At 37.5% G+C, this 23,458-nt stretch overlaps 2 protein-coding genes across 3 annotated transcripts in view; both read left to right on the top strand.

Annotated features, from left to right (window-relative positions):
- gab2 (GRB2-associated binding protein 2) overlaps window positions 1-9,645 on the top strand; it is a 48,566-nt gene extending 38,921 nt beyond the window's left edge. For both annotated transcript variants that reach the window (XM_017491363.3, XM_017491364.3), the window contains 7 exons: window positions 486-1,066; window positions 2,275-2,363; window positions 2,480-2,765; window positions 2,978-3,068; window positions 3,369-3,471; window positions 4,521-4,643; window positions 6,000-9,645. In XM_017491363.3, coding sequence (XP_017346852.1) covers window positions 486-1,066; window positions 2,275-2,363; window positions 2,480-2,765; window positions 2,978-3,068; window positions 3,369-3,471; window positions 4,521-4,643; window positions 6,000-6,143 — 1,417 coding nt within the window. In that variant the 3' untranslated portion in view covers window positions 6,144-9,645. The remainder of the gene's footprint in view (window positions 1-485; window positions 1,067-2,274; window positions 2,364-2,479; window positions 2,766-2,977; window positions 3,069-3,368; window positions 3,472-4,520; window positions 4,644-5,999) is intronic.
- Window positions 9,646-12,702: 3,057 nt separating this feature from the next.
- Window positions 12,703-23,458, top strand: part of zmp:0000001236 (mastermind-like protein 2) — a 57,186-nt gene continuing 46,430 nt past the window's right edge. The window contains exon 1 of the mRNA XM_017491057.3: window positions 12,703-13,637. Coding sequence (XP_017346546.1) covers window positions 13,248-13,637 — 390 coding nt within the window. The 5' untranslated portion in view covers window positions 12,703-13,247. The remainder of the gene's footprint in view (window positions 13,638-23,458) is intronic.

Genomic DNA, 23,458 nt, shown 5'->3' with positions numbered 1-23,458 from the left:
GATTTTGTTTTTTAAACACAGTGTCTTATGTACTCTATTCCAAACAAACCTCTTACCGGAACAGACTAGATGTTAACGGGTCTGATATCTTGATTTTGCACCAAATCCTAAAACAAAGCATCTAAGGCTTTGTAATACTGTAATGTTTATTTATATATTTATGTATAGACTGTATAAGGAAATAAGAAGGGAGTTCAGAGAGACTATTGTTTGTGCTTGTGTGTGTAGTTCAAAGGCAAAAATTTTTTTGTAAAACAGTAAATAGTGATATGAATTCATTTGTTGGCTGCTCCCTATATATATATATATATATATATATATATATATATATATATATATATATATATATATATATAATATATATAAAATATAATGTGTGTTCTAAATATCATTCAGTATAGAAGATAAGCATAAATAAATCTGTACAAAAAATAGACACCACCTATAATATATATTTCTATAAATACTATATAATTCTCCACCAGGAGTGCCAGTTTCTCGCAGGTACAGCGTGGCAGTCTGTTGTTGGGCAGTGACTCAGCAGTTCAGCGTCTTGCTCATGGCGTCTCACAATGTCTGAACGGGACGGGCTCTCAGGTTCTCGGCTCCTACAGCCTTCCCAAATCCAACAAACACCAACAGCTTGGGGTGCGTGCAGATTCACCCCGTGAGGCCTGCTATGTCCTACCCCGAGCCCACAGTGCTGAGGAGCCTTCTGACCTAGAATCTGAAGAAATTTACACCTATAAGACACCCTGTAATGCTCTCGCCACTGCGCACTTCAACGACCAGCGACCTCCAGACAACTATGACCTGCCTGGCACACCTGGCTCTATCTACCAGATACCTCGCACATTTGATAGGAACCATAATGCTCTGACACCCAACAGTGCAGATTCAACGGGTGGCCCCCCACCACCTAGACCACCAAAACCTGGCCTGAACTCAGAGACACGTTGGGGAAGCCCTCAGACCCTCACAGGACAGAATGGAGACGTGGCCAACATGTCTGTCATTCCACGGAGGAACACGCTTCCAGCTGTTGAGAACATCAAGCTTCACAGAGGTATTGGACGTTAAATGAATGATTTACAATTTATATACTATACATTAAATTAAATTACATTGTCTTAGATTTAAATTTGTCTGACATGAAAGTAATACAAAATAGAAACCTCATATTTCCACAAATATCTTTGATTAGTGTCCAGAGTTTGTGTTGTATTTTAAATTCATTTGTATTGCTTTTATAAATTTAGCAAGTTGTATAAAAATATTCCTACACCATTCAGTTTTATTTACAAATAACACAAAATATATTGATCGAAAGCAATTTAGTCATACAATAATGCCATTCAGGAATATAGATAATTGACAAAAATAATAATTTTGTACTACTTGGATAATGTACAAAAATCACACCATATCCTTATGTTAATCATTCTTGAGTTTATGTTTCAAATCATAAATGATTTTAATTGACTTTAATAACTCTAGTAAGTCACCCAGATGCTTTACATCACTGTGATTCTGACGTAAAAAGAATAGAGATAATACGAAAGGATTTTGAATCTCCAAGACAGTGTCTTCACATACTCGTCACAGAAATTGATAGCCTTAAATTCTCCGAAAACCATAGATTTTTCTAACCTCATTTCATCCAGAATCAGATACTTCATCTGATAATCTCAGGCTTTCACTTCTGTCTTGTTCAGTTATAAACTGGTTCCTTTCCATTCCCCCTTCCTGTATCTTCATCTGTCTCCCATTCTCCATTCACTGCTCACATCTGATTTGAAACAGAGGCAATCTGGCTTGTGCCGCTCTGATCTGCAGGGAGGATAATGAAATTCAAGCCATGCACGTAGTCCCAGAGTGGCTCGTTCCGGCCTGAGAAGCAGAGAAAAAAACAGACGAGCAGGCTCTGTTCTGGGCCTCCATGATGGCTCTGTGCTCAGTTGTGCTAGGCCAGCATGTCTGGAGTAACAGGAAGTGACCTTTTGACCCTGCTGGCTCAATAACAGTCTGTTCATGCACCTGTGCTTGGCGGCCATGTTCCCAGAAAGGATAATCGGAAGGCAATGGAGTGTATGATGAAGTCATTTAATGCTTTGACCACTCTGAGAATTCATTGCTCATTGCTTTGAAATTTATGCAGAAACGAGTGCTTTTTTTTTAACATAGCCCAGGAGTTCTGTCAGGAATATGTTCCAGCAAACTTTATTATTAGAAGCTGTTTTTTGAAGATGGTTTTTATATTTATCTTCTCTGCAGGATCCTCATTTGAGACCAGCAATCAGCGTCCACACTATTTCAATAACTCTGGTCAATCAGTAGAATCTATCAATGATGGCTCCTACCTGGTAAAACACTCTTTTAAACCTACATCATCTCTTTTTTATATAGCATTAAAACTCAGAGACGTGGATGTCATGCAATGAAAACTTAGTTTTCGTTTCATTCTCATATCTTTTTGCAGAGAGAAAAACCTCCACTTACCCGCTCAGACAGTGGAAATTCTGAAGACAACTACGTACCTATGAATCCTGGCTCCTCCACCTCCCCTCTCAACGCTGCCCTGGCTGACAGCCCTAAGAACAACTACATTCCCATGAGTCCTGGTCCACACCACTTTGACTTCCCAGGGTTCTCTGCCACTCTGCCAGCCAGGAAAGGCAGTACAGCTTCAATGTGCTACCGACCGGGCCGTGTGAGTGATGTCACGCCTCCACCAATCAACCGCAACCTTAAGCCCAACAGAAAAGGTGAGGGATGTGTTTTGATCATTTCAGATTACTGTTGACCAAGAGTTTACAGTTATGGGTTATCAGCATCAAAGGGTAGTAGGGTAGAACATGATCAAAGTATTCAAATATCTGGCTATTTATTTTGCTATATATAAATCACTTAACATTTAAAGGAACAAATTCAGTACTAATAATCATTTTAATATTTGTTGAATTATTGACATTTGTAGTAAAGCCATCACCTCTGGACCTGAGGAACAATGGCATCATTGATGAGCTTCCTTTTAAGAGCCCTGTTACCTTGTCCTGGAGCAGACCCGTGTAAGTGATTTTTAGCTATCTTTACTAGCTCTGGAATTTTTTTGTGATTAGCTATTAACATGTGTGTGATGCCAGAGCTCAGAAATTCATCTTATATTACTGACAGGATTTTGTTGATTTATCATCTGTTCAGTGTGCATTTCTTATTCTGTCTGTATTTGATAATAGTGTTGATATAATTAAGGATCAACAGTGAAGCTATTTACATCTTTGCTGAATGAAATTGAATGGTTTTTATAAAAACAAAAATAGGAGACTTTTTTTTTTTAAACAAAACATGCATTTTCTGTTTAATTCCAGGCCTGTTATGAACTCCATCTCCTCACAACACTGTCGACCCATCTCCACTCAGAGCATCACCAGCACTGATTCTGCAGACAGTGAGGAAAATTATGTGGCAATGGTGTGTTTAACCCCATACAATGGATTGAATGCCTTTTGTCTTTAGAGTAGCATTGCTCTTTAGGGCTTTGAGTGAGAAAGACCTGAGTTTCTGTATTGTGTAAATAAAGATATTAGGCTAATTAGTGAGAACCATCTTTTTTTCAATGAAGAAATTTTTTTTCATTCCATTATCAAACTGATGCATATATTTAAAGAAAGAATCAGTTTTCTATGTTATCTGGTGCTTTGTTGATGGCAAATTTGAATATAGAACAGCTTTCACCAATTAGACAGTTAAGATGCTTATGGTAGGTCACACCACAGCCCACCAGTGCATCTTACTCAGGATTGTGAAAATTGTTGGCTTATTTAATTGGCTCTGCTCAGAGTAGAATGGTGAATTAAAGCATCCCCTGACTGAAGAGGAATTGATTCTTTGATATCATTGGTCTGCCACTTGTACAGAATTTTCAAGGCTTTAATGTGTGGCCTTTACCAACGTACATCCATCATTTTTCAATAACTATCATTCTCTTCAGTGCAAAAATAACACAATAAATTTACATTCTTGGTTGCTACCCACAAGCATCTTTTATGCATTTTTGGAAATTCCTTCCTAAATGATATTAAAATATTTGGAAGGCTTACAGTGGTTCACATTCGTATGACTCACTTAATCTTAAAGACTTTATTTGACAGCATCTTCTCAACAAAACTTTGCTGTGCTTCATTAGATTTTTAAATCAGAACGCTTTTTGGCTACATATATGGTCAGAGGGGAAAACACCAAAATCAAACTAATCCTTGACATCCTATTTTCTCTCAGTCATGTTGCCTGTACATGTCCTAGTTTTCAAAACCACACCTTTCAGCTAACTTCAGCTAACATTTCCCAAAGAATTATATGTTTAACCAGATTTAGTGCTGTAGATTTGTTTGTAAAGCTATTAATAGCAGATATATATATATATATATATATTGATTGCACCTTATTATTACAATTTTATCGCAGTAGCATCATCAAGGCTTTATGTCACGCTCTTAAATTATAATTGTGTGCATCTGTAGCAAAACCCAGCATCTACCTCGCCAGCGGTGAGTGGTACCAGCAGCCCTGCTTCTAGGAAAGGTGGTAACGTCGACTACTTGGCTCTAGATTTCCAGTCTGGCTCCCCTGGTCCTCACAGAAAGGTAACGTAATGTATACGGTACCTTCTCACCATATAAGGGATTCAAGTTGAAACTGCAAGCCTCATTATATTATTTATTATGATATTTATGTACTCATAGGTTGTAGGTTTGTTGTTTTGATACACTCAACCTATATTACTGTTTTCAGTCATATAGGTCATGTATTTTTATGTTATTCCCCCCCCCATTTTCTCTACAATTTGGTCATCTGCCAATTCCCATTCACCAGCCAGCTCTCCCTTATTATATGACAGCTTCCAGTTGTTTGAAGGCTAACAAGGGGTTCCTCTGAGACACATGAAGACAGTCGACTGCATCTGCTTCTCTGCTGCTCCTGCTGCGTCACAATGCAGAGGAAAGCACTATATGCCCTCTTCCACATACATGAGCTCACAAACATTCATGATTGGCTAGTGTCACTGTGATTGACGGGAGAGAGAGTATGCGCCTCTGACCCAGACAGCACAGTCAACTTGAACTTTATACAGTGGTACAATTTTTACCATTTGTTTAGACAAAATGTCTAACATTTGAAGGTGCAAAATATTTTTTCTATTGTGACAAAATTTTATTACACAGAGAAGCAGACATTTGTTGGTTGCATAAGTATTCATTACCTTGTACCAAGATTTGGTAGAACCACCCATGGGTTCAATTGCAGCTACTGTACAAGTCTTCTGGGATATGTCTGTGTCAGCTTTGCACTTTGGATTCTGATATTTTTCCCAGTCTTCTTGGCAATTTGCTTAAGCTCTGTCAGATTGGATGAAGATGACTGGGGAACAGCAATTTCTCCACAGATATATATTCTCAACCTAATTGAGATCTAAGTTTTGACTGGGCCATTCTAAGATATTCAGGTTCTTAGAGTCCAGTATAGCTTTGTCAGTATGCTTAGGGTCATTGTCCTGTATGAAGGTGAACCTCCACCCCAGTCTCAAGTCTGTTTGAGACTAGATCAGGTTTTCTTCTTGGATTGCTGTATGTTTGGTGCCATTCATCTTGCTAGGTTCCTAATACCTGATGAAAGCATCCCCACAACGTGTGGAAAAGTTCAAGGAGGAAAGTGCGTATATAATGGACTGTAGAAAACAACAATGTAGAAAAAGAAGTAAATTGTCTATGTCAAATGTCCTTTCAATATAGGAGGATGTCTGCAGCACACTTATGCAATATCGTCTCAACATGTGTACCCAGTTTCATATCTACACATATGTGATGTCACTTCACTGTGAGTCACTAACAGTCTTGAAATAGTTCAGAAGAACTGATTAAGCTGCTCATATCAGTGCTGAAATGTTGGCTCTTGTTCTTCTTGGTCTCTTAGCTTATTTCATCCTTGATCTCTCCACACAGCCTTCCACGTCTTCCGCGACATCAGATGAGAAGGTTGACTATGTCCAGGTGGACAAGGAGAAGACGCAGGCCCTTCAGAACACCATGCAGGAGTGGACGGACGTCCGGCAGTCCAGTGAGCCGGCGAAAGGCATTAAATCCTGACAGAGTACTAACATGCTAATTCTGGCAGCAAGATGAAACACAATGCACATGGGCCTCCTTATCACTTCATTTTCCATCAGACTGGTGTGCCATGATATGAGGGATTTTTCTTCCTTCAACAAAGCGATGTTATAAAATGGAACCCAAAGCCATAACAAACCCTTGGTCTTATGAGGGGAAAAATAGCCATTAATCATCAAGGAACGGCCTTGCTTGTTAATTATGGACAGAGATTAATCCCATAATTTTTTATAAATTATTATATCGTGATCCATCAGTATGGGATACATCAAAAATGTGCTTCAATATGCACATAAATATGCCTTGTGTCTTGAATCCTGAAACTTCATTTCCCAAAATATAAACAAACTAGTATAAACAAACCACTGCAACCCTGACCAGGCAGTTACTAAAGATGAATCAATTCCACGAATTCATTTTAATGATCTTGTTTGTCCTGCAAGCATAATATCTGACTGCTTGCTCTTGCCCACAAAAAAATAAAAATAAAAACAAACAAAACATAGTGCTCCACCTGTTCATATCTGAGGATAGTAACCAAAATATATCAAAACCAATTTTATATTGGAGAATGCTAAAGATATTAATCACATGCAAAATGATGTATATCAATAGAAGGCAAACCATGTACTCTACAACATATATTTGTACAAACCATCACAGGTTTGTGTATATAACAATTTACAAGACACAAGGTGCAGATAGATTTATCTGTGAATAGTGAAACACATTTGAGATGTCTCACTGACTCGATACGACTAATCTCTCTCATTACCCTTGTAAGCTGAAGCCTCATATTTCAAAGAAAATACCAAATATGAACCTCAGACTGTGCAGTTGCAGCATGAGTTGCATGCACTTGCCTTTTTGTTTGGGAGTGCAATATGGTCCACAGATATCATTGATTGGTGTAAAGTTATCTCTAGTGCAGTGTTATCAATACTAACAAATGGGCGCTGCATGAAATTTAAATAACTGTTTCTTTTCAGAGTTGACTGAGCTTACAATAATGGCTTTCCAGTCAAACTGAATTGCTGTCTGACTTCTATTGATTCTGGGAAAATAACAATATCAGTGACTGAGCAAACATGAGACTCGGCGGAAAAAATCAAAATAAGGCAAAGCTTGCTGGTGTGTGGTGTAAAGAACAAGCATTTCAATTTATGAAACTATATTCAAGCTATGTAGCTGAGTGTATTGAGAGATCCACCCATGCAGATTTAGCTGAACTGTGCATGTTTGGTCAGGAAGACGATGAAAACGGATCGCGTGTTCTCTCTGTAGAGACTTAGCAATAAATTGAATTCGCTTGTCCTTGACAAGCATTTTGCTAGTGGACAAATTTACTACTTTCAAGCGATTTTGGATTTCAGTGATGTATCAGATAAGATATAGAAAAGCTACAGTGAATAATGAAGTGGTTCTCAAGGATGTTATGACTTGATACTGTATGTGTATTTTTTCCTCCTGGATTCACGGCCATATTTATTGAAGTGTGCAGTTGTGGGCCAGCAGAAGTGCCACAGTAGTCTGTATACATCAGAGGTTACAAGATGAGGTTTTTTTTTTTTAAATTCATTTTATAGTTTTTTTTTTAAATGTGTGCGTGTGTATGTATATAATTATTAAATAACGGTTTTTATTTGCATAGAATACATCTCTGGTATTTCTAGTCTACAGGCTGGCAGCAGTGGACCAACACTAAAGCATTACTGACCTACTTGTCCACTCATTCCAGTCAATCACTTTTGGCGCAGCTCCATGTAAACTCTGTGAACTCCAGATTAATATGCGGTCACGAATGTACATAAGTGTGACATTACTGTGAAATATTAAACAGACAAGTATTTTGAAATGAACCAGGTAAATTAGTCATAGCTGTACTGTGTCTTGGAACGGATTAATTGGAATTTACTGCAGTCATGAAGAGTGTTACTTTTTTAAAACGCAGAAAGCAATTATAATTAGTCAATTCTCTTTTACTGTTAAAATGCATTTGTTTCTGTGTTAAAATCTACATGCAGTTTCTATGTAAAGTCACTGTAGTAGAGACTGTCATAGAGACCAAATGTGCAATCACATAATGTATAAAGAGGTCATTGCAGATTATCTGGGGGTGGAGGGTATGTGTGTGTGGGGGGTCTCCTCAATGGTTCTACTTGTGCGGTTCTATTTTAAGCTACTTTATTTTTTAATTAGCAAGAGCATTGCATATTAACACACAGCGTTCTTACACAGAATGTGTATGGGTTCCTCCATAAAACCAAACAAGAATCCTCAAGCTTTCTGGATGTAACTTTTTTTATTATTATTTATTTTATTTCTAAAAGCGCAAGCTGGAATTTCCAAAATATAAATTTACATGTCATTTTAAGATATCATAAGACATTAAGATGAGACGTGAGATGTTTCTGCCAATTTAAATAAGCCAGTCCTATTGAAAATTGAATTATAAATACATAATCTTTGCTTTCCATCAAGGCTACTTCCTATTTATTATTAGATAAAAAAACTCCATGCGAAGCCTCGCTCTTTAATCCAGGTCCTCCTTTACTTGATTTGAGATTACAGCATTTTTTCAGCATGGATTATGGGACTACTTTTTTGTAACATATGATATTGGAAACCTTTGAAGAAGTACTTCTGTGGTAATGGTGCACTGGCATTGCCCTTCAGCATTCTGTGATTCTGCTGAAAGGTTGTGAGACTGAAATCGGTTATTCCCCATGCCTTTGTCTATGCTAAAAGTGAAATGTGTAATGTGCTGTTCTGGGAGAGCATGTGTAAGTGAACTGAATTTCTTTGTTGTGTTAGTGTGTATGCCGTCGTGTGTTGGATGACTTGCTGTCTGAGCACGATAAAAAAAAAAAAAGTTCAGCTTTTCTTTTTACTGCATTCTTTTGAGTAATGTACACTTTGTCTTATTTCTACTTTTACTGTAAAGCCTTTATATCCAATTGCTTGTGAATTAATTTATTAATTTATTGTGTGTTCGCAGGAAGAAAAACCTTGTAAGAATGTTTGTGGCTCTACTAACATTAATTTATGCTACGCATCTTGATCTTTGTGAAGCAATATGCCAAGTAAAGCCAGTAAAATGGTCTAATGTGGTACTTTTGGGATACAAAAAAAAACATTGTTATTCCATGATATTATATCCGCAGAATGTTGACCGAAATAAACTGCAGTGCAAACACAAGCGTTTAGATTGTCTTTGAAGGTAAATATGGTGATACATTTGAGAGTTTCTGTTAATTGCAACAGATGTGAGCAGGTTATTCATACAGTAATAATTCAGTGAGTAGGCTTACAGGTCAGTGTAAACACCCTCACCTCATCACGATGTGTGTATTGTGTTGGTGTAGAGCCACTCCCTGTGCCTGCTGTCTCTGATCTGACTAAAGCTCATCCCTAAGCCCTACTGACCCCTTCTGGCAGCCACAGCCATGACTCAGTCTGTCCTAATAAACAGCTCCCTGTGTTCTGACTCAGGCCTTCATTATGTCAACATGTTTCCACCACTATCTCTCTCTCTTCACTTTTGCCACTCAGTGCTGATATTCAGCTGTTATTCAGCTGCACTCATCTGGTGTTTACTCCAAGCCACAGTCTTCAGGAAGAGAGCTGAGAAAACAGCCATGTTTTATGTATGCATTTTAATTGACTATTGGTTTCAAATGGAGCGATTGTGTGACTAATTGAATCACATGAAACTTGGATCAGTCTACAAGATGATCAGCAGAGAACAACAGGGTTCCTGTAGTAAACAAATGCATTCTGATGCTGTAGTTAAGGTGCTGAGTTACATAGTGTAGACTTAAATCACATGCTACAGTAGACACTGGCCATTTTATTGGAACAACGACATTGATTGTGCTAATATCGACCGACATTCATCATGACACTCAGGAAAGAAAGAAACAAACACAAACAAACAAACAAAAAGCATCAGAAAGAAAAAAACAGAAAAAGCAAAAAAGGCAACTGAAAGAAAAGACAACAACAAACAAAAAACAAGAGACATAAAAACCAACCGAAAGAAAAACAAGAGAAAGAAACAAACAAAAAGAAACAAACAAATAAAAACAAATTTGAAAAATAAAACCAAGAAAGAACTAAACAACACTGATGGAAGCTTTGAAAAGAGTAGATATACTGTATATTCAGTGTGCTCCTTTTTATTGTCACTAGGAGGCGCTGGTCTCACTTACTGTTGTTGTACATAACTTGTACAAAAGCGCTATATAAGTGCAGACCATTTATCATTTTAAAGAGCCTGAGACATGCGTAGCTCACATTAACATAAATAATTTAACTATTTTAAACTTGTGAATAAAAAGTACACATGAGCTATGTAATTAGGAACCAAGAGTATGATTTTGTAAATCCACCACGCCTCATGGGTAAATTGGATAAATTGGAATGTAATCGTTTCAAACCAATAAAGTTAGGATCTATGAAAGCTCACGCGCAGATGCAGAGGATGTTGTAGTACATCTTTTCCATTTATCTCAAGGGATTACAATGAGTGTTCTGAACATAATACAGCCACAAACGAGTTCTTTCCATTTCTGAAATATAGCTTTGAAATTGGTATGAAAACCGGACGTTCATATCACCAAAGGCTACACCTCATTCATCAAATTACCCAGCTAAAATCTCAAAAGTTAGTAAAAAGATTACACATAGCTTGTTCTTGACTTTCTCTACATGATGTAACTATAACACTGAAGTCATGTCACTATATTTATGTACAAGTTGTGTTGAAATGTGTCACTAAGTTTTTAAACTGAAGTGATTTTTGCAGGAGTTCACCGGCTGCTGTCAGCTGATTTATCAGCAATTTCACAAGCATATCAAGATAACTTCTTACTTTACAACCCTTAAAAAGATGATGCATCAAAAAAAAAATACTAATAAAAGAGAAACTTGCACTCATAAACCACAGGATTTATTTCCCATATTCAACAAACAGAAAGAATGACAAACTAAACTCACAAACTGAGCTTTTTAGTAAAATATGTAGAATAAACTTTTTAAATATGTGTGTATAATATTTATTATACTTTATTGTGTTGTGTTTTCTTTTTCATAGTCTTTTAGAAAGTGACAGTCATGGTCTCATCCTGTCTAGTCTGTGTGCTAAAGTAGGGTTAGAAAAGTTATAATCATACAAACATATTTGATTATAATTTCATATATAAACACTTGGAAAAGTTTACAATCAAAATTCTAAATTTGTAGTTGTAAATGGTATGGTTTAACATACTACTGGTCCATTTTGCTCAGTAAGTTCTTCGTTACATTAAATGGGCATCTCAACCGACTGGTAGACATCCATAAGTCCTAATCTAAAGGGTGAATTTGAAAAAAACAAACAAACTGAAATTCTATTAAATGTGATCAAATTAGTTAGAATTAACATATTTATTTTCCACAAGTATTTCATTGTGTGTCTGTTAAAGGGTTAAAATTAACTACAACTCTTGTCAAACTATGACCAAATTATATCTGAACTAAATATTTATCCAAACCTGTTTTTAGACTAATGGAATTAAGTATTCCAATTATGAGACTGAATTTGGCAACCCTGATACACACTCATACTTGTCACACGTAATGCACAGCAGAAGGAGCAAAAGCATACAGCATTTAGATCAACTACAAAAGATCTGTGGGCTCCTTAAAAGCAAAAAGCAGATGATAACCAGTGTTATGCTGTGTGAACTTAGGCCTAAATATTTCATTACACTTCAATAATTTTTTTATTGAGTAGGTTGCTGTTGGTAGGCTGAGTATTACTCAAGTGAAAACTTTGAAAACTGAAAATGTACTGAAAAATTTCAGGCAATATATATATATATATATATATATATATATATATATATATATATATATATATATATATATATATATATATATATATGCGCAGCCATTGTTAGCTTCCCTTTTCTGCCCCATCCAGGTATTTTATGTATTTTCTTCCCCTAGCCAGTTCAGGTATTTCATGTTTTCCAGCTCAAGCACATCTGGTGCACCTAATGAAGCCCTTGATTATTTGCATCAGGTGTGCTTGAGACAGCACCTGTTTTGAATATTTTGTGTGATATGAGGGATTCTATTCAGGGGGTTGAATAATTTTGAGACTGGAGAAGTCATTACAAGTTGCATTTTCTGTTGAATTTGGGGAAACCACTTGAAGCCTTCGTTGTGTTTAACTATTTCAATTGCATTTGTTTGATTTGTTCATTGCAAACAGCTGAAAGTCTGTCGATTTTTACAGTAAACCTGATTTGCAGTGGAGGATAAATGCTTTGTAATATTTGGAGGGGGGGGGGGATGAATAATTTTGCAACTATATATATGTATGTGAGTGTGATGAAAGTATTTGCGATCAAACGCAGTTCTCCAGCAGCGCTGCTAGAGGGCGCACTCTGACCTCACTTTCTCTCTCAGACAGTGCTTCAGCTTTACTCGGTGTGTAAAATCAGCCGGAGACACGCCAGCGGCCGCGTAGAGAAGAGGAAGAGAGGAGGAGAGAAGGAGGAGGAGGAGAGAAGTCCGCTCCCGCGTTTCTGCAGCATTTGTTTAGTAAACGGGAGGAGGCGCACGGAACAGCGCATTGGACGCATTAGGAAAGAGAATGACGGGACAGCACTGAGATATCTCCTTCACTCCGGAAGTTTCTGGCTTTGTGGATTATAATAGGCTCTAATTACAATTATTAGTTCGCGGTAGGCGGAAGACCGGACACACGGATACGGTCTGTGGGCTGTGCTCGGGGTTTATGGACTTGAACACACTGCGAAACGGAACTGATTTAGCCTGTTAGGAGTTACACCTTGCGTTGGATTTGCAACTATCGCAAATAGCGTGGTGGAAACTTTGAAACCCACATACTGACAGAAGACGTATTGCGCATGGATTGTGATTTAATAAAAGTATCGTGATTTAGAAAACCTCACGGTTGGCAATGAAGATCTTTCCCTGTGAGTAATTTTACTCTAAGATGCTCTGCGTTCTGCGCAAAAGGAGGCTCAAACTTGTGCGGTAAACGAGCACGGAACGGTGTGACTGTGTGGAATGGGAGAAGCGGCTCCGGCGCAGGCCACGGCTCCGGGGTTCCCCCCTGTCTTGGGCTCGGTGGCATCGGGATCCATGGCCTCGGTGAGTCCGGTGTCTGTCCACAGCGCTATAGTGGAGCGGCTGCGCGCGCGGATCGAGCTGTGCCGCCGCCATCACTCGGCGTGTGAGAGCCGCTATGCGCGCGGTCAGGCTGAGATCTCGGACCGAGAGCGCGAGGCAACGTTGCAGCTGCTCAGTATTGTACAGCAGGGCGCCGGGAACCGGAGAGGCAAGGAGAGGAGCGCGAGAGGAGGCGCGGCGCACGGGCCAGACGGAGCCAGAGCTAATGGAGAGCAGAAAAACCGAGAGACCGGGGACGGAGAACCGAGACTGGCAACACGCATAGCGGTAAGCACCAGAGACAAGGACTCCAACATGCCTTTACACTAAAACCCCCCCCCAAAACTACAAAAAAACTAAGCCCGGAGCGCGCGCTATGACGCACAATGGCACCACGTGAAGTGTGTGTGCGTGTGTGTGTATGTGTGTGTGGAGGTGGGGGATGCATGGTTTGTATCTTGGTGAGGACCAATTGTCCCCACAAGGATAGGTATATCTCGTGGGGACATTTGGCTGTTATTAATTAACTGCACGAATATGTATATCAATGGATGGTCATCACAAGGAAGTGTGTGTGTGTGTGTGTGTGTGTGTGTGTGTGTCATTGTGTGTTAATTACTACCCTTTTTACCCACACCACAAAAAAACAGCCAAGCAAAGAGTATGGTGAAATAACTTACCCTACGTACAGTCACAAGAAGGGTTTCACAGATGATTTTTACAGGGTCAGATGAGTCCCCAATTTATGTTACACCTCGACCCTAGACCGGGGTCGTAACACCATTGTAAAGACTATACCTGTTCTTATTATAGTCATATCGACATCTGTTGGTGCTTAGATTTTTAGATATATGTAGATAAAGATGAATTTATTATGATAACCTCCATGAGAAGGATATTGAGCTTATAAAAAATTCTACTCCATTAAACTTTACTTTTTGTGTATGGCTAGAATGTGACAGGGAAGTGGCTCATGTATGTCAGTAAAGCATGCTGGGATAATGATAAGAATCCTGACTCAATAAGAAGATATGAGCTTGAGGAAGCCCCTGAGGTCAATAGGACAGCGTTGGGCTTTTGTTCTCTGTCCCCATGCCTTCCTCATTACTTTCGCCGTTTGACACCCATTAAAGCTGTTAAATCAATTAAACATTTCTGCCTGTTGGAGGACATTACCCGGTGTGTTCCCTTGAGATTTTTAATCCTGTGTAATTCTCAGCAGTTCATACAGTGACAACCTTAAGAGGTTACAAATCAGTAAACACTTAACTCAGTGGCCTTGGGATTTGTTTCCATGCCATCCATTGTCATTAGCTACTATCATGGGTTTTAACATATTGTTCTCAAAGCACCTTCTTGAATGAATCTTTTCCTGTAAAAGCATTTGAAGCATGCCTCCCGTACATAAATGTTTAGTGCCAGTGAATATATTTCCTGGTTATGTTTACTCAAAGTCAAACAAGCCTTGAAAGCTCTGTTGTTGGGAGGCCACCCAGTGATTAAGTGCCCTGGGCATCGGGATGCTTTTTGTTATTTCCTAATTTCAAGGTAGTGACAGATCTGGGAACAGTGGGAGGGCCATGTGGAGCACACTCTCACGGAAGGAGAGACCAGTTGCAACTAGTTGTGTTTGCTCATCTGAAGCCAGATTGTACAGAGATCAGGAGACGCATTAACTGTGTTCAGTGACCCCTTTGATTAACCACATGTTCAACATTTCCCACACATCTGTGTCACAGTGTAGAACTTCCAGTTGAGCATATTGATCCTTAGTGAACAATTAAATGCTTCTGTAAAATATGATATCCGATTATATGATGTTTAGTGTATTAATATGAATGGCTAGGATTAAGCCTGACACGGCAGGCATGAAAATAATATGAGGAAGGAGGAAATGCCTAAGTATTTGGTGGCTTTCTTGGCTTGAGAGCTGTAGGAGAAAAGGCTGGAGCTGTGCCTGACCCTGGATACACTCTTCTCTTCTGTTACATGAATCCTTAGGGACTACTCTAAATACAGAATCAAGGTGAGTGTCTCACAGTGGATAACACAACTGTTCTCATGTCTTTCATCTGGATGAGGAACACTAGTCTTAAACAGAGCATACTTCAGCTTTGGAAGAATTTCCTACTGCTTTATTAATGTATAGCACAGCTTTATGTATTTTGCTATTTTTTCTCATCTCTATGAAGCATGTCGGTTGCACATTTTCACTACACTGCTTCATATTTTTTCAGTCTTTGCCCTCTTAGAACTACTGATTCAAAGTCGCTCATCATAAAGAGGAAAGCACAAAGCAAGCCACGATAAGCTTTATGCTAGAACCAGAAAGCTGAAAATGAATGGTGGCAATAACCTAGCAATGGAAAGGCAACATGAATGAGTAGAGTTTGGTGTAAAACTCCAGTGGAATTGTTCGCGTTGCTGAAATCAAAGACATTCCGGGCTCATCTGTGCTAGCTCTCCTAGCGGCATCTTTGTGAGGCACCCCCTGTGTACTCCTCATGTTTTATTCACATCCTGTGAGATGACTGAGGCTTTGAAGACCACTGAACTGTTCATATACATCTCCTGGCTTAGTTTGCACAAAATAATAGCTATAGGTCGTGACAATTCCACTCAATATGATCTTTAAGACCAAACCTAAGACTGACCTTCCCTAGAAAAGCCTAAATGTATTTGTTCTGAGAGGAAATAGTGAAGAAAAAGAATTTAGAAAAAAAACTACAAGAGGAATTTCTTCCAACCCACACACTCAAAGGGAGGTGATCAGTGAGAAGCACAGGCTGGCTGTCATATGGCTAGAGCAATGTCATTTGCTTCATCCAACTGCATGTGGCTAAATTCAAATACCAGCCGTGTGTTGAGGGCTTAGATTTATCCCATAGACATCTGGTAGCTATGATTCAAGTCCAAAGCTTTAAACTGTGGCAAAGCTACATTTCACATTACACTGAGAATGCAGAAGGGGATCGTTGGCCTATCAAGGCTGACATTTAGATTTTTGCAAATGTTCTCTGTGCATGATACTTGAATAATGTGTTGTCACACATTGTTAATTGTAGTGTCATTATTGATATGATCGTTTGATTGATGGCATTGACATATGTAGGTGTACAGTCTGTGTAGATGTGTTGAGGCCTGATCTTAACAATTAGAGGGCTCCAAATCAAGTTGAGGAACGAAAAAAATAAAAACCAGGAAACAAAGTATATTTTGCTATGAACAAAATCAGAAAATATAACCATACTTAACTGTTCCAGAACAGATATGTTCATTTGAAATCCCTGTAGCCCACTAGTGTATAATTTATGTCTTATCTCCAGCTCCCAGTTGTTTTTGGATCAACATCACATTTCACATTTCATTCAGAGTATCATGTACCACACATGCTGTGGTAACTCAAGCCATAATGCTACATGGCAGTCCATGGATGGAACACGGTCATGCTTAGCTCATTAACTTACTATAATTTTTGTTCAACATAAAACATCACTGTGCTAAAGTGTGATTTAGACAGATAAACAGGCCTGTTTGTTGTTGCATTGTACTTGTGAGGAAAAACAGTTGCACTAAACTAGGGATGAGCATTTAGCCAACTAGCATGTCTGTGCACTTTTAAACAGGTATTTTACCAACTAGGGCGGCACGATTTGGAGAAAAAAATCTGATTTAAAATGCGATTTACTATTATTTAAAAAAAGAGCTACAGGTGAGTTGTGGTGGTTTGCACAACATCAAAGAAAGATAAGATAAGATACTTTATTAATCCCCAGACAGAGAAATTCGGGAAAGACCAAGCATAATCACCACTTTATCTTCTAACACTACAATAAACAATGAAAACAATGCAATTTCTAGTGCTACTGTTTATTTAAAACCACTTCAACATTGAGGCATTTAGTTTTCAAATAAAGCTGTCATGATACAAACATCAGTCATCACAAATCAAGCAAATAACTACAGCATTTACTTATTTAAGATAATGTTAGTTTATACACATACAACACTGTTCACTAGTAATTTCTATTTATTCATAATACATAGTTCATTAAAACAAACTGAATAGTGAAATTGTAAACATATATTAGTATATGCAGTCAATTGTATTATTAACAACGCTCAACCAATGCTGTAGAATTATTTATCATTATTATACGTAAATGAAATACTCAACATTAACTAATGTTAACGGTTTGAATTTTACAATAAAGTAGGGCTGCACGATTATGGCCAAAATGATAATCCCGATTATTTTGATCAATATTGAGATCTCGATTATTTATCACGATTATTCATTAAATTTAGTGTCAACATATTTTTATTGTACTTTCACATTTAAATAAACAGACCGCTGCTTTCACCTCCATGTTGTTCTACATTCCTGCTAATGCACAAATCTTTTGCATCAAATTAGACTGATCCTTAAAGTGCATCATCTCGTAGAAGCAAAACATAAATAAAATTGTACCCAAAATATAGAATAAGTAAAAATGCCATCAATAACAGTGTTTACAGGAGGAGTGACACAAGACAATTTCTTTAATAATAATTACAAAAATTTAGGAGCACAGTTGAAGTTGAGTTTTTTTTTATTTTATTTTTTTAGAGATGGTAACATTAATGTGCCACAACATAACGCACAAGTAGGCATGAGAAAACTTGAGCTTGTCAATTATGACAAAATTTAGATACATAGTGTGAGCCATGACTAATTAATTTGCCTTCTGATAAACTACATTTAATATTTTCAGTTAATTTTACAGACTGTATGCAAAAAAACAACCGTTAACCTGTTCCACCTTGTAAACAAGTACAATAAACATCAATGTTCAGTCTTTGAAGTCTGCACCTCTTAAATATATTTAAAGCTACAATATTAGACATTTTCCGCTGTCATGGTTCTGGGCTGGAGTCAGTTCTCGAACCGCTCTGTGTATATTGTGTATATATCTGAATAATCTCATATAGGATGTGATTGGGTGAGTTCGTTTACCCGTCAGATGCAAAGCGCTTTAGTTTAATGGTGTTCATTAGGGATGCACCGATCAGGATTTTTACGACCGAAACCGATACAGATACCAATCTTTTTGTTTAAACTTTAATCAGGAGGTCTGTCATAGACAGTTAAATGTAAGCTCTCTGCTCATGGTCACTGTTAATTGAATTAAAATAATAGCAATGAGAAATACTGTTGGTTAATTGCTAAATAAACAAGTATGAAATATTCATTTTTAAATATCTTAAACAATAGTCCTAATTAAATGTAGACTAACACAAACATGATCCATATTAGGAAAAAGGCTAATAGCTTTCTAAGGAGATAGCAAACTTATCTTAATGTCAAATTGATATCAAATGCAACCCATAGTAATTAAACATTATTTCATTTCTCATTTTCTTTATATTTTATGAAGTTATTATAATATCTATTTTTTATATTAAATGATTTATTTATAACCAAGCACATTTTCTGTCTTTACATTTTATTAGTTTTCTGTTGGTTTGTTTATCAGTTATTCCTTTTAGATCGGTTCCCCAGTACGTCTGCTGATAATATTGTCTTTTGGGAGACTTAATCGAAACATCGAAACTAGAGATGACTTTTCTGATGATATCTGGCAACCTTAAGTTTAAATAACATGATTACGCTATGTATTTGAGTTAGTGAAGAGTGTGAAGGAAAGCAGCAGCGTGCTTCTCGTATCAGCGTACTGAAGCGTGTCAGCGTACTGAACAGTTACTAATCTTGATTATTAAGTTATTCCTCACCCATCATAAAGAAGTTTGAATTAAACCCACCTTGTAGCGTTAGCATTATTATTAATTTACGCCGCCCGACACCACTGTGTCTACACGGGCAGGTGAAAGTTCAGGTCATTTTGCGGGATCAATAAAAGATGGCAGTTTGTGAGACTGGGAAGTTGAGAGAAGCAGATGATGTTACTCTTGTCATCATAATGGCTTCTCTGCAGTATTTACATACTTGGAGATGAAAAGCAGTGTGAAAGTAACTGTTTATCGGTGTAGATGCATTTTGGACTTCCTGTAGTTTTTACTCCGATTGTATTATACAACTCCGAACAGGACACTCGCACCGGTGCAAATAAATATTTATTCACAGTCGCACAAAATACTTTTCATTTGCAAACGCGAGTGAAATGGTCGCACTGTAGAGCCCTCAGTTTATCTGCAAAGTTTTTTAATGTTTGGTGTGATGATGTTTAATGTCCCCAACAACCTCTGTAGTGCCATTTAGCATTGTGCTATTGTCATGATTTCCCCTTGCGCAAGTACTGGAGCTCGCAGCGAAACTGGCAGCTTGAGCGCTAAAATGCAAACACTGTTTCTGGGTTTTGGCATTACAAAATGACGTCATCCCTGAGCCATTCTATGGTGATTGGCTGCAAATTTAGTTTTCTATGAGCGGAGGATGAACTTTAAACAGCAATATCGCAGTTGATCATGTTTATTTAATCGTGGGCAGTCAAAATCGTAATCGCAATCGATATTCAATTAATTGTGCAGCCCTACTATAAAGTGTCACCAATATATTTTATTGTTTCAATTCTAATGTTTTTTCAAAATAAATGACACGCATATGATTATGTATTCTATATGAATAATTTCCGATTATAAAATCTATATTATATATGAACATTTACCAATAGCAAGATAGAGTCTGTGACTAAAACACTGAAGCCTGGTCCATCCATTTATTTCCACTGCCCATATTATGTTGGCTGCATTGTCTGTGGTGATGCACGCCTGGCCTTCTTCGTTTAGACTTCAGTCAGCTAGCACATCTTTCAATCCAGAAGCGATGTGTTCTCCCGTATGGTCAATGGGAAAGTATGCATCCCATTGGAGCGTTTCCTCTTTTCCCCGTCTCTTTTAAATCGCTTATGAATGCCCGTGCGGTCGTGCGCATTTTACTTTCACTTTCATGTTAGCTTCAATTCGGGTGAAGCAATTGCTTGAATGGTGGGTTCCTTATTATTCTTAATGAAAAACACAACAACAACAAAACAATGCAATGACAAACTCGCTTATATTAAACATAGAACTTTTGAAAACAAATCTTCCACCATCGTCTTGTCTGTCAGCTCGCCTCACTCTCGTCACGTGATAAATGAAATCTGATCTGTGCTGTGACTCTGACTCATAAAGCTAATGCTGAATTGAGCAGACGCGTTCAGTTTTTAATTGTAGTGACTGTTCTCTAACTGAACTAAATAATTTTTATTACTATAAAAAAGCAAAACTAGCTCCTGCTCATCTTTTCCAAATGATGTTCTTGGCTCATTTTGCCAAGTGTTTGCTTTTTTCAAGTGTTTGCTTTTTTTTCAGCATGTGCAGTGTTAATTCCCCCCATTGGTTAAACTCTGCGTCAAATATAAAAAACGCTTGTTACCATATTTGATGGTCCTTAATTGAAATAAACGCAGCTCTTACGATTTGAAAATCGCACACTTTCAAATCAGTTTAAAAATGATTAATCGCGCAGCCCTGTTACTGAGTATACAACTATAATCAGTTGTAACATTGTAATATATTGTAACATTGCAATTGGGCTTATTTTGAGATTAAAACCCTCCAGCATTATTATGATTGCTATTTCTTAGCTATGTGTTTGAGCAAAAGATATTATACACAGTGTCCCAAAAGTCTCCACAGGGGACTATGTATTCCATAGAGGTCTATGTATTCCATAGGGGACTATGGACCATTGGGGACTATGTATTCCAGCACCACGTCATGTGTGCCTTCATCAGTGGATGTCCGTAGACGTCCACTTCTTGGTTGGTCTTCAACACTTCCAATCTTTTTGTATTTGTTAATAAGTTTGGCAACAGTGTCATATGTAATGTGCTTGCATTGTTTCCTGTTAACATCCCTCACAACCTTGCAACAGCTTTCCGATCCAGCAATGAGAATGATTTCAATACGTTCTTCTTTTGTCAAAGGCATTCTTAAAGGCTATGTAAAATATATATGTATATGAACAATTTTGGAAGAAATTGTGTGAAAATGTCTTAATTTCCCCTATGTATAGTGACTTTTTAAAATTGTTTTAACTATGGGTCAGTCATAAAAAGATTACACTGAATTTTTCAAAGTTATCAGCTACAACCTGTATTCCAAAATTGTAATTGTGTAAAATGTAAATAAAAACAGAATGCAATGATGTGCAAATCTCATAAACCTATATGTTATTCAAAATAGAACATAGAAAACATGTCGAATGTTGAAACTGAGCATATGTACCATTTTAAGGAAAAATAAGGTAATTTTATTTTTAAAAACTTTAAAAAAAAAAAAAGTTGAGACAGGGCAACAAAAGGTTAGAAAAGTAAGTGTTACTAAAAGGAAACAGCTGGAGGAACATTTTGCAACTAATTAGGTTAATTGGCAACAGGTCAGTAACATGATTGGGTATAAAAAGAGTATCTTAGAGAGTCAGAGTCTCTGGGTTGGGTTTGTGAGATTTGGAAATCATTGCATTCTGAATTTAATTTATATTACAGGATTTTTGGAATTGGGGTTGTAAGTGGAAAGCAAATAGAAATAAAGTAAGGAAGAAATAAAGAACAAAAAATTAAGTGTGTAGAGACACTGAGTTGCTGATTTATTGCATGTGAAAAAGCTGATAAGCTGGCAGCCCAGTGTATGTGTGAAACAATGTTTTTAATAAGTTGAATAGTACTGTACTATACTGAAGTTTTTGTGATCATAACTCAGACTTTGCAATCAATCTTTAAGTGCAAATTCAAAATGGCCCTGACGGTACTGCAAGCCACTGAATTAGCAGCTGAACATACTAACTACATCTGAGTCAAATCTTCCACAAATCTATCCATTTCATGCTTGATGTAATTTCTTAAGCTTAGAAAGTACCTTGAGTCTGTCAGGTTTTTTGCTGAAGAGGGAAAAGAGGGACGGGCTCACCATGTCCTTAGACAAGCAGCGTGCTTTGTTGGACTTACCAGTAATCTGACTCCTGTGGGAACCTGCGTGTTCAGGTGTGCAAGCATTCATACACGCCTTTTAGCTGTGAACCTGTGTTCAGAGGGAAAACAATGTTTCTTACTTATCAGTGTTTCTGACTCAATTTCTTACAAATATAAATAAAAATATTTACCTGTAGTACCTCCAACATTTACTCCCGTAACTAGCAGATGTGGGTAAAATAATAAAAAATATAGTTATTAAAAACTGTATTGAAATGGCATATTATTGGTTACACGGGATTAGATTTACATTTCAGAAGAAGCAGTGTTGATTATTTACATTTACATTCAGTGGAAGTAAATGGAGACAGGCACCTTATGGCAACATAATGTTGGCACTTTGCATTATCACATATAGCTATTATTTCTGGAGTTTTTCACTGGTTTCCTCCATAAATTCATGTGACTCAAGCACTGTAGACTTTAATGTGACAGCTGGGAATTGGTGAAACAAAGTCATGTAATGCTTGACCTCATTGGTATTTCACCTGGAATCATCAGGTAACGTCAAACTAAATAAATTAAATAATTTGTTGTGAACAAAACAAGCTCCCATAATAATAATGTGAAAAATTTGTAGGATGTACATTGCCAAATACAATCAAGTAAAAGTACATTTTACCTTTGACTCGAATAAGAGGGGAAAAATAACACATTAACACTATGCTTATTTAAAAAGTTAGGAAAGTAAATACCACAGAGTAAATGTAGTGTTATGAGCCACCTCTAATAATCAGATTTTGTGATGTATTTAAAATTGGCCATCAGGTTAGGGCTGCACAATCAATCGCATATAAATCGCGATTACGATTTTGACTGCCCACGATTAAATGAACATGTTTGACTGCGATATTGCCGTTTAAAGTTCATCCTCCGTTCATAGAAAACTCCACTCCAGATCAAATCAAGCACTTCCTAAATTTGCAGACAATCACATAGAGTGGTGCAGGGATGACATCATTTTGTAACACCAAAACCCGGATACCGAGTTAGCCTTTAGCGCTCAAGCTGCCAGTTTTGCTGCAAGCACCAGCACTTGCGCGAGGGGAAATCATGACACTAGCACGATGCTAAATGGCACTACAGAGGTTGTCGGGG

Source organism: Ictalurus punctatus, chromosome 17, assembly GCF_001660625.3.
Source record: "Ictalurus punctatus breed USDA103 chromosome 17, Coco_2.0, whole genome shotgun sequence".
NCBI classification, from domain to species: Eukaryota; Metazoa; Chordata; class Actinopteri; order Siluriformes; family Ictaluridae; genus Ictalurus; species Ictalurus punctatus.
This window is presented reverse-complemented; position numbering and strand designations above follow the sequence as displayed.